Raw genomic sequence first — 12,601 nt, forward strand, 5'->3', positions numbered from 1 at the left:
GTGTGTGTGTGTGTGTGTGTGTGTGTGTGTGTGTGTGTGTGTGTGTGTTCACTACGTGTGTAACTGTGGGTTGTATATGACTGAAAACAAGAGCAAGACAGAAAAAAAATGAGACAGATCAGAAGTGAGGGGGTAAAACTCTATAGCATGCGAATGAGTTTTTGTGGCCAGTAAGACAAGCATGAAGTGTGTGTTTGGTGTAATGAAGGTGTTTCTATCGTTTCTGTGTCCTGCTTTCTCTCTTATACGGTTTATTTGCAATCAAATGAGGCCACAATTACACAGAGCATGCCTTTCTCTTATTGATTAGAAACAAAGAAGAATTTCATCTGAGGGGGTATCCCAGCCTACACAGCCTTCTCCTCTCTTTCTTCTGCCTGGTGTGTTCTTAATTACCAAAAATATTGCCCAGTGTGCAGATTTGGGCCACAGCTGTGTCTCATCAATCACTCTGTCCGTAAATACCTGGTCCCTGCATCAACTCCCTGCCAGATCCTTAAGCTACTAACACAGTTGGCTAGCCAAACGTATTTATTTATTTMTTTTTGGGAAGTGCATGCAATTACTTCTCCTCCTCCTAGACTCGGCATCAACCAACCTTTTGCCACTTGTCTAAATTCTAAAAACATCACATTGAGTTTACCTTGTCTGGAAGACACAAGTCAGGTTTTGTTTGTGTAATGCATTTGATGTCGAGATCAAAAGCAGAAGCACTGAACTGAAATCCAAACATTTCACAACATATTTGCTTTTTCTGCACACATCAAACATTAACAGTCAAATTTCTAACATCGTCCTCATGTCTCACAAAGTCAAACAAAAAGTATATAAAAAGAAAACTTCAGAACAAAAACTGCTCTATCATCCCTCTTAGAGACCTTGAGGGAAATCTTGAGTTCATTTCAGCATCTTTTTTTTTAAATTCAAGAACATGCTGATTTGTTGGAATGATGGGAAACAAGTAAATTTATTTAAAAAAACAACATTTCACAATCTCTGTAGGACTCCTCCTTCAGCCTGAAGACTCCCTCAACACCAGCTTCAGAGATTACAAACTTGAAAACTCTCCTGTAAAGATCTGTGTCAGGAAAGTCAAGAATTCTGCCTCAAGCTGACAACCCAGTTCAAACAGGGCCGGCCTGTGGCATAGGCAGTGTAGGCACCAACCGTGTAGGAGGCACCACAAATGTGGAGTGAAAAAATATATATTTAATAACCTTTTATCAGAGTATAGTTGATGTAATTTGTAGAATAATCCCAGGTTACTCAGGTTTAAAAGCTTAAAGGTTGTTTTCAGTGTTTATTAATCCCAAGAATTTAACAAAACGCTCTTCAAAAGGCTTGCAAATGCATACCTCCGGACCCCCCTAGAACTGCTTCACACTACAGCTGCTTCTTAATGAACAGGTGTTCCTCATTGTTGTCAGCAAATGTTGGCAGGTATGAGGTAGACTTCTGGTATTTTGTTTGAAATGAATTATATTGTTAACTATTTATTTGGACAATTCAGTTCAATTCAGTTCAGTTACACTTTTTTAATCCCAAAGGGAAATTAAATGTTGTAACTCATAATATCCTGGTTTCATTAAAGAGTTGTTATAGATACTGGTGGCTGTGGGCAGGAAGAATCTCCTGTAGCAGTCTGTCTTACAGCAGATCTGAAGAAGCCTTGACTGAAGACATTCTGTTGTACGACATGAAGATGTTTTACGAAGATGGTGATCAGTGTTGTCCATCGTATGGCCAGAAAGCCTTGTTCCCTATGATCTCCCATTGCCCGTCATGATCAATGGAAGAGATGGTTTGAACTTCCCCCTTCTCTCTCTCTCCTCTTTGCTCCTGATCTGTATCCACAGCGCCTCCTTTTCAACTCGTGGGATTTGGGGCTGTAGTTGAGGCTGTAGTTGAGGTATTATTTGAGCTTTTGACATGTTAATCAGCTGCTCCCAATTTCAACAAACCACCATTTTACTATGGTAATGCATCATAACAAATGTCCAAAAGAAAAATAGTTATTAGCAAAAATATTTCCACCTGCACAGCATCTAATAACACAGAAAATAATCACCCAAAAAAAGCATTTTTATCTAGAGAAAGAGGAATTTAAAAAGTTTAAAAAGAGTATCTCAAAATGAATATAAGTAAGCTACTCCAGCATGCCACCTTGAGCCGTGCAGATCTAGAACCTGGTTTCTCAAGATAAAAAAAAAAATCAAAGACAAAACTATTTAATTTGGTATGTGAATGTGTGTAAATTGACAGTGAGAATTAAAATGTTGCAGAAGGGGTGCCACCTTGGGTGCCAAATCGGCTAGATCTGGCCCCGAGTTCAAATACTGCTTCACTCAAAGTAAATATAATAAATGTCCTTAAATGTGCATATATCACTTTTCATCTGAATTATCACTTTATTTCTCGGAAATCAAGACGAGAAAGAAAAACTTAGCTTCAAACATTGCTCTCCGTCAAAACAGTTTCAAAGTCCTCATGAAGTGAATATCCCTTCTTCTGAAGGCGCTGCTCTGACCTCAATCTTCTGCACTCTCTGCACTTTAGGCCTCATTCAGAATTAACTCCAGGCAGGTGTTTCCATATTCAGCGTGGCCCTTTGCTCCGAGGGACTGCTGCGATGCTCGCAGGTAAAACAGGCACGTTGGTCGTCTGGGGGGAAACGTCTGATCGGTTTTCTTTTCGCCGTTCGGCATTGGGGACCCAGATGAAGGGGATGTGAACTCTGTGTGTGTTTTCGGAGGGAGGGCAAATCTGCGTGGGCCTGTGTATGTGTGTACGTATTTCCATGTCTGAGTGTGTAAACAGAGGGAAAGTGCTGCTGCTCCAGTCTGCTGGCTGACAGACAGTCTCTTGGTTAATGAGCAGCTGTCGGCCATCACTATTCATGAGCCCTGTCACTCACCTCCTCTCTCAAAGCACCGGCACCTGAAGCCCCGCCAGTCTCTCATTAGCTCCGCAGCACAGACACACACACACACACACCTACATGTAAACTCGATCGTACCCACGTTCATCCTACAAAGTGACTATCTGCATGTAATGATGTTAAAAAATTGTGAGGATCAGTGAAGGTTGGATCTTCAGTGGAATTTAAATTGAGACAGTGTGATTTCAGTATTCGTTCAGGTAGCAAAGTGCTCAATCAGTATGGCTCTGCTATCTCATCTAAAGTTGCAAAAGGCACACAGATGGAACTTTACTAAAAATGGCTGTTTGATGTGTCCTAGAGGAAATGAATGGAGAAACTGGAGAATGAATTCAACAGTTTTGAACAGTCACAGTAAATGAAATGGCAACATTAAAACATTTCTTTTGGTTTGATAAACATTAGCCTGACTTGTCTGCGTTCTTTCTTTCAGTGCCGGTTGTTGTAAATGTGCTTTTGTGAAATAATGTGACCTGACTTTGCTTATCTTGCTTTAAAATGTTCACTTTCAGCTGTGGAAAAGCTGTCATCTTATCAGTGATGCTCGTTTTTCCATTTGTTCATGGAAGAATAATTCATAGAAGAACCTTCCACACAGATACAAAGCTGGCTTTCTTCCCACATCTACAAATTCCGAATTGATCAGGATCTGTCACTGATTTTGTCAAATTAAAAAAAATAAAAAAGGTATTGATTTTTGCAAGAGCTGTGTATTTAAATCTAAAAAAACATCTCTAACGCTCTGGGTTTATGGAAACTAAACCAATTTTTGTGTGAYCTAATTGTATTAAAGTCTATTATTTGAATGCAAAAGTAAGTCCTAGCACCCCTGCAGTTTCAGAATATTGGTTAATATCGAAAAGAAGAGTCAGGCCCCAAAGTACTTAATATTGTGGAAAAATACCAGCACATAATTCATAAAGTGATGTATTTCATCTCTGTGGAAAAAGCCTTGATTACTAGGACTTATCCATTTTGCCTGTATAAATAGTGAGATTACATGACATGGTCAATTTGTAAAAGAGACAGAAAATATATTGTTGTCTCCAACCACTGTACGATTTTCAGCAAACTCTCACCTCAGGCGAGGTATTTTGTCAGTGTGCTTCAGATCTGCCTTGTAAGATTTATGAAAAGCGTCCAGGTGCCCATGAAACGCTGCCACTTCTGATTCTCTGTGATAGAATGAATACCATGTCAGTGTCGCTGCTGATACATGACAGGATGCATAGATCACTCAAGAGAAAAAAAAAAGAAGGTGAGGAGGGGGGAAGGGGAGTAGGAGCATGAAGGGGCAATGAAGTGAGAGGTGAAGAGAAGATGGAGACTTCAATGTATTCAGGAGCGCAGACAGGAGCAGGCAGACTCGTTGATGTGAATGGAAACGATTAGTTTCCCTCCCTTTTCAGCTGGAGTCTGAGCCAGTGTAATCCCACAGCTGAATCACTCAGTCTCTGTCTTTCACTTGCTCTCTTCCCCTATCTGCCTTGTCTGATATATGGGAAAAAATCATTTCTATTGAGTGATGGGGTCATGCAGCTACACCGCTTCCTCTCTCTCTCTCTTGCACTAACAAATGACACAAAAACACATGCAGACACACAACTGAATACAGATCTGCTGTGTTCAAGCTTCCTGCTTTCCTAATCAGGGCTACCCCCCCCCCCACACACACACACACACACACACACACACATCTACCTCAGATTTCTGAAATTGTTCGTGTTAAAGAGCAATATCATGTAAAACCAACTTCTTTTGAGTTTTATATCATGTTATAATGTTATACTCTCATAAAAAAAACATGCACAAAGCCTTGCTTTGACTCGTTCATGCATGTTTGAGAAATCCTGCAGCGTTTTTAGGAAGCCATGCTGAGGAGCAAAACGACAGGTGGGGACTAGAAACGACTTTTGGGACCAGAAACGCCCCTGGGGCGTGTCTTTAAGCCGAGTTTCCTCATGGCAGAGCACGTCTCGCCCCTCTCCACACACCCTGCCCATGACTCCTGCAGGGAGAAGGGGTTATCTGCGGAATCAAAGTGGGCGTGTCACAAGAGTGGGCGTGTCTAAAGCATAAACACTGTGGGCGACGAGGCCTACATGACGGTATCCTTAGATCCTGCTTGATCTCTATACAGCCTGACCCTGACCCCAACACTAAGGTTAAGCAGAAGAAATGTGACCCAAGTAGGGGTCTCCAGAAAAAGTGGAGCCGTACAGTAACGCCCCTTTTGTTCTTGTCCAATCAGGTGGTGCCGTACGGTGATGCCCCTTTTTTTGCTTGTCCAATCAGGTGTGTCCCTTTAAAAATGTCTGTCAAATCAGRTGTGTCGCTTTAGAATCGCCTTTTGTTGGGACACGCCCACTCGTCCGCAGAGACCCGAACTTGCCTGCGGGCTCTCGGGTGAAAGTGAAACTTAACTGTCTGCTGAGCTCCCAACTACTTCTCACTCAGTGAAGCTCTTTTCAGATTCAAAATACAGTACCTTTGAGGAAATGTATTTTCAGATGCCAAGTAAACTGCATCATAGCAGCCCTCCCCCTTGCAAGCACGACCCCCCCACCCGCATTGAAATGAGCGAGACAGAAGCAGAAGGTGGTTCTCAAAGAAACAGAGACCAATTTCAAGGCGTTTGGAATAGGAAGTGTTGAGAAGATAAGTTTATTTTCTATTTAAACATAAAAACAGCATTTTAATAACAACTAAAGGTGACATAGATACTTTATTATGGTATAGTTTTTAAATATTTGCCTGAGAAACACATAATATTGCCCCTTTAAGATTGGTCAGAAGTATATCTACAACAACAACAACAACAACAACAAAAGCTATTCTATCCTCTGAACCCCTATCTCTTTGAACCTTTTTTGATTTCCTTCACCACCTGGTTCCATTTCTTTCCCATTTATTTAAAAAAGTCACCTTTAATAACTTTGTCTGTGACAGCTTGTGCTACTGAGGGATAAAATGAATGAGAGTTACATGGCAGTTGTAGTGTTTTTAGTTTTTGGTGTGCTGGTGAACACTGAGGACTGCAGCAGACAGCAAATTGCAAGGTGATGGTGGAGAAAGAGTGGGGTGGGGGGKGGGGGGTGGCTCTCAAGCCGTGCTTTTGAATCTGGGCTTTCTGTCTGCTAGATAATCATCTGACACTCGCTCACACACACAAGGCCCTGGGCTTCCAAATCACTGCTGAACTGCTTGCCCAATCGCCCAGGGATTTCCATTTCCCACCCTCGCCTTCAAGTCATTTTTTCCCACTGCTTTACTAATGTTAGCTTTGTTGATAAGAGCTTTTTTGATGGGAGCTGTATCTGTGGAAATGATTTCCCCCCACACCTTCTGAAAGATAAAGGAGCTGTGGATGGGACCTGGCGGGAGTGGGTGCTTGCATGCACACTAATAAAAGAGCCCCCGATCAGCYGAAAACCCTCGCGGTTTCACGTCCTCTACCCAACACGCATCCGGACRTCTACGACACAGAGCATTTTTCAGCACAAGCAAAGGACAATCCAAGTCTTTTCCACGTCTCTTGAGCGCTACATGATGTTAAAATGAGAACAGCATGTGCACTTATGCACACGTCAGTGGTTTGGAAAATAATGTCTGCAGTTATCACGCTGCGACAACACCGTTTGGAATCGGGTGGACACGTCGAGTCTCAGGGAACATCGCTGTTCACCCTGAAAAGTAGAAGTTCTTGTTCTCTAATTAATCTGAGCATCTGTTTAATTTGTTCACGTCTCATCGTGACTTGGTGACGTGTTCAGCTTTGTTAAAGTGAGTGGCACAGGAGACAGGCAGRGAAACAAGAAGGAGAGTGGGAGCAGGGAAAGCATAGTCCAATGAACAATAATAAAACATCTCTAATGTTTTCAGCCGCAATGAGAAAGCCATGAACAGAGGACAGAGGGAGCTGAAGGGAGAGGTAGAAAAAACAGAGAGAGAGAGAGAGAGGAAAAAAGAATGGAACAAGAGATTCAATCTTCCAATCATCTGTCAGTCCAGTTTGCAGCTGCTATGGATCTTGCTGCCTCTGGGTTACACTAATGTACTGCTGGGCCTGAAAGTAGCTCATCAGTGCCAACTATAGACTCACTTTTCTGTTCAAATCATTATTGGGATGCTGGACAGCAGTGCAGAGTTGGTTGAAAGCTTTGCTCGATCATACCTCTCATAAAAATATACAGTATTTAGAATCTAACAGATTGCAACTCAGACCATCTTAAATTTAATGTGTTACATTTAAGAAACAGAATTTTAATCCTGATTGTATTTTTGGATACAGTTCATTTTAAAGTCAGGAACATGAAAACAGAAGTGTTTTACTTTGCAACAAGGGTAGCACAAGTTTGAATATTTGCCAAGGAGAAAAAAACTGATGAATTTATTATTTAAATGACACAAGTTGAATAAATTATGTTATTTAATAACTGGTAGATTTATTACTATAAAAAGCCAATTTGCTTACTTGAAAGAACAGTTTCATGAGTTTCCCGAAGCGTTTGACAGGGCTGAGCTCCCCGATCGTCTGGATGAAGGACTCCTCTCATCCCTCTGCTTGCACCGATTTCTATCTCTGTAATGAAAAATCTGGACCTTAGTTGATTCTCGCGGAGTGTAATTTTGAAAACTCAATTTTGACGGGCTATTCTTTTGACTTATTTCGGAGACGACRGGTAGAGGCACAACATATAAAAACTTCACATTGTTACAGAAATGGAGGACCACTACAGAATTTTGGTTTGGACCAGAAGGAGAACCATTGCAGTGCTGGAATACCATACTGTCAGTCACTTTGCTCTCCTGCTATCATCATTATTTTAAATTCGTAGAAAGACATGACCTTTCCTGGTCTGGAGCTTAGTGTGGTTAAAATTCAATTTAGTGGAAAAGAGTACAAAAAGAGAAAGAAAAACATGGTAACCTTTATTTTGACATTGATACTAACCTTGAACAGTGGTCCCTAAAGGGAATGAGAAGCTTGTACCATGATGTGAGAGCAGTGTGTGTGTATGTGTGTACACAAATAGCACGTGTGCAGTGTATTTGTTTGAGTCTGAAGGCCTGCTTTTGTATCTTTCACCACATCTCTTGCTAATTTTACTAAAGTGAACACAATTTCAAATCTTCCTTTTCTATTAACTATAATTTCATTAAAATCTCATTTTATTCTTCTCACCAGTCCTTGCTTGTGTCTCCTAAATGCCTTCCCATKTAGAGCTGAAACAAAGTTAATTGAAATAAATGAACTGGGGAGTAAATTAGAGTTCAGTGCATTGATTTCGTGAGGTTTCTGATTGCAGCTTGTATAGATTTAATGAAGTCTGTTAGATTGTCACCACACAACGCAGATAGTCACATGCAGGCTGGACACTTTTCTGAGAGGCATGCAGAGTTTTGATGAATGCCCCCCACTCACCCACCCACCCACACATACTGAAAAAAAAAGATTGCTGGATTTACTTAGCCAAGTTGTCAACAGTTTCCAATAATTTGAGCCACTTTTACTTATTTTTAAAGAAATAACTTGCTTAATAAACCCAAGTGGACACACCACCACCTCAAACATAGCTGTTTTATTGTAGGGTTTTTATTTGCTCATCAACTTTGGACAATTACATTTTATTTTTTTCTATTCTGGCACCATGTTGTTACTCTCAAAATAAAAAAAACTGTACAGTATATAAATTTAGTACAACAAAGACTATACACAGTAAGGGCAGTGTACGATGGAAAAGGAGGAGACGATCAACTGTAATGCTTAAATGCTATGAAATGAACAAAACAACAGGACTGAATGGCATAATTGCACAYGCTGTATACACAGGCTACTATTTGAGTCAGAGGAGGTAGTTTAGAATTAAGAAATGTCATTTAGTTGACAGGAAATCAGCCATAATATGTAATTCACGCACACGTCATTTCTGTGTTTTTTACAGCTCAATTTGCCAATTCAAAAAAGTGACTTTGAGCCAATATTTAACAGACTGTTACAATTAAACATCACAAAAAAATCCTGAGAATTTCTCTGCAGACAGTAAATAATGAAGTTTCAGATACAGAGTAATATTAGCACCAATGGCAAATTTCACCGTTTCCAATGCTCAAAAAAATGCACTTTTTTAAAGAACACAATGAGTCAAACTCTTAAATCCTACTGTTTTACCTGCAGTTGTCACAATGCATTTTTGTTTTTATTTTAGATAATGGATCTATGTTTTTAAATCACCAGAACATCAGAATGTAAAATAATCTAACAGTTGATTTTCTCTTAAAGCAATCAGCCATGTTGCTCTGAGCTGTTCAAAGCATCATTTTGCTGGCTCAGTGAAAAAGGCACAGTCAGCCAGAAGATGTGCAAAAAAACAGGAGAGAAGTCCCCAACCTCTTGGAGTGTTTCAGGCTGCTGAAAGAGCAATAACCCTTTAACTCTCTAGTCCTATAAGCCTGCCCACAGAGACACACAAACATAGTTATACGCACAAACACACACAAAAAAATCATTTGTAGCACCTCAAAAGAGCAAATTGTGCCAGAATATCATTGCATTCTGTTCAAATTACAGCATATGAAAAATAAAAAATAAAAAATTAGAACTCACACACAAACGCACAAAAACAATGAGTCAAGCAAAAACAATAACAGCAAGAAAAACTGGTTAGGTTAGCAATTATAAAATGTACTCAGGAGATACATAAACTGTCTTTTTGGTGTGCGGAACTGCAGTTTAGACTAAAAAACATTTCAATCAGCATGCTCTCAATTCAAGCCTAGAAATATTGCTCTATATGTCCTGGGGTGTGAAACAGCGCTGTTGAAAGGATTTGACTCTGATGCATACAGTACTCAATACTGTGGAAACATGGAGGCCTCAAAAAATGTAATATTTAGTGTATGAAGGGATGGAGTCTGAAAAAGGAGACAACCTTATTCTTTCAATAAAATGTTGAGTTCAATATTTTTGCAGTACCTAATGAATACAAAACAAAGTAATTCACTGAGCAAACTGCAGTTGAAAGGTAAAAAAAGGACAATTTATCATCGCTGCACACAGGAAATTAATTAGAGTGCTTGTGTAGAATTAATATCCTTTCCTAGTTCATAACTGCAGTGTAATTGTAAATGTATTGAAATCCAAGCATGTAAATGAGTTCTGCAATCAGAATTTTCCAGTCTCAGTTTTAAGTGTTTAAACCACAGTTGAACATTCTCTAACTGCACAGATTCATTTGCTTACAATTGTTAAAAGACAAGTTGTGCAGTGCTTGCAATTTCAGCAGATCTATCATGGCCCATTTAAATAAACAAATTAACACTCTTGAAATTCAAAATTTAATTGCAATAATTCCATTCGGTATATGTGCTTTGTTCCCACTGACGCATATCTTCTTTTTTTCTCTCTCTCTCTTTTTTGAAATCCACTGAAAGGATTACAATGGCTGCTGAAAGGTTTTAAATAACGTACCACAAACTAACCACACACACAACACAGCATCATAAATATTGTTTGGGGCAGACATAAATTAAAGTCCAGTTTCTTTCACTGAAAACTTCCTGCAAAGGTCCTGCGTGTTCGTTGCTGCCAAGATGTTAACCGAGGAAGCACACTTGTCCAACTTCGAATCCAAACTTCTGGTTGTTGCTGCCAAAGTCTGCTGGAGCCACATCTATAATCGGGAGGAGCTCCGCTGACGGGGAATCAATCTCTAAAACTGTCCTGTCCTGACCTTTGCGGAGCTAAAAGAGAAAAATCAAAGTCATTATCAGAATCTGCTTGGCTTACCTCCTCTAACTAACTACTCCTCTCTTCTRACCCAGATCCCTCATCCAGTTTGTAACTTAATGTTATTCTGATACTAAATCCAGCTGACAACAACAACATTACCGACAAACACATTAGTCTCACTGATGCTAATTCCAGTTTGTTCAGCTAGTCGTTTCCTAAGCACACTCCAGCACTGACCTGGCATCCATCATGGACCGCTGTGATGAAGGGGCTTTTGGCTTGGGTGAGCTCCTCGTCGTTGCTGCCACGGAGGCGGAGGGCGTGGCGGTAGGAGCGGGAGGTGTTGTCGAACCAGCCTGCTGAATTCTGACAGGTATAAGTGAAGCGCTGCTTGGCTGTGGCACTTAGGAGCTTCAGGAAGGTCAGCTGGACTACATGCACAGGGTTCCCATCACTGTCGGCGTAAGAGAACTGATCGACACACAAACACGAGCGTTAATGCACAGAAGTGGAAGGTGGGGAATAGATATGGTTTAGTACGAATCAACAAGCTGTTTGTGACACAGCGTTATTAAATCTAACGGAATAAAAAAGAAATACAAAACAAGTTTTGTCTTCCAAGAGGATTATGACACCTCTGAACAGCTGCACATGAGAAGTCATAAATACTTTTCAATGGGACGCAGCTGCTAATGRCTTTGTGTGAATCGTTCTGACTACTGAAATCAGCAGCTGCTTTATTGCACGCAGTCTTATGAGTTAATATCAAATTATACAGAGCAAAAARTTCTGAACAACAACATTCAAATGGAGTCATCAACACTAAGAGATGCATGCAAAGATCAAAAAGGCTTGATTGTGATGAGTAATTAATCGGAAAAACAYTGCCTGGCAAATAAAGCCACATTGWTTTTTTTTTTATTCTTATGTGATATTTGACATTTTTTTAAATTCGTTGTACCTGTTTGCCCTTCTTGTATTGGCTAAACCAGCTTCCTGGTTTCTCTTTGCTCCATGCTGCTAATTTCACCTGGACAAACAGCAAAGAGAGGAAATATGATGAACAAAGTTTTATTTCAGGAGACAATGAGGGTTTTCCCCCCTAATGTAAAACAAGAAAGTTGACGTTTTAACAGCTGGCAGTAAGAGACTAAAAGCTCACTGTTTCGATCCTTTTGTCAGGGTAGAGACAGGTCTCTCCAAAGGCCGTGAAGTTACAGAAGACTTTAATGGAGTCTCTGTGGCAGCCCTGGTTAGGATCTATCCAGTAGTCCCCTAAATGTCATAAAACACAGGTAATTGGCACATCTTCAACAAACCAATAAACAGATTTAGTTTACTAGTTTTAAAAGAGATTCATCCTCTATTTAAAGTATTTTTGAATAAACTTTAGATTGGATTAAATGTCAGAGGTAAAATGTGTTTTATGAAACACTGGGTCTCATGCAAGAACATGTTCGTATACTTATCCTAAATTTCTTTTCCTATTCCTAAATGTCACATCAGATTCAACAAACTCTTCTATCTTCAGGAAAAGGGTGTAAATGAGGAGCGTAAACTGATGAATGCGTATCAGGTTCTCATGCACGGGGAGAGGTGGTTAGCATAATTACCACCATCAAAACACCATATGAGGATATATGTTTCCTGCCCCACATCCCAGGAAGTGTCCGTTCGTAAATGACATTGCAAAGAAAAAAGAAGACCTTCACGAGTTCGGACATTGAAGTCCTGCTCTCGGAGATCCAGGAAAAAAAGTCATTTTTAGCAGCGTCAGACCTGCTAAAGCCAAGAAATGAAATGATGACTGCTGTTAATGTCGTGTCTCCTGTAGGTCATATTCAGTCACAGAAATAAAAATCTAAATCACATTCATCTCTCTATATTCCTGCTCCGGTTTTTCTTTGGTCAAATATTTTTAATTTAAGTGT

At 40.1% G+C, this 12,601-nt stretch overlaps 1 protein-coding gene across 1 annotated transcript in view; it reads right to left on the reverse strand.

The window, feature by feature from the left end:
- Positions 1 to 8,505: 8,505 nt before the first annotated feature.
- Positions 8,506 to 12,601, reverse strand: part of col5a3a (collagen, type V, alpha 3a) — a gene marked incomplete in the record, with an annotated part of 49,776 nt that continues 45,680 nt past the window's right edge. The window contains 4 exon segments of the mRNA XM_014024593.1: positions 8,506 to 10,681; positions 10,908 to 11,141; positions 11,632 to 11,700; positions 11,833 to 11,945. Coding sequence (XP_013880047.1) covers positions 10,535 to 10,681; positions 10,908 to 11,141; positions 11,632 to 11,700; positions 11,833 to 11,945 — 563 coding nt within the window.

This window comes from Austrofundulus limnaeus, unplaced genomic scaffold, assembly GCF_001266775.1.
Source record: "Austrofundulus limnaeus strain Quisiro unplaced genomic scaffold, Austrofundulus_limnaeus-1.0 Scaffold4, whole genome shotgun sequence".
Lineage (NCBI taxonomy): Eukaryota > Metazoa > Chordata > Actinopteri > Cyprinodontiformes > Rivulidae > Austrofundulus > Austrofundulus limnaeus.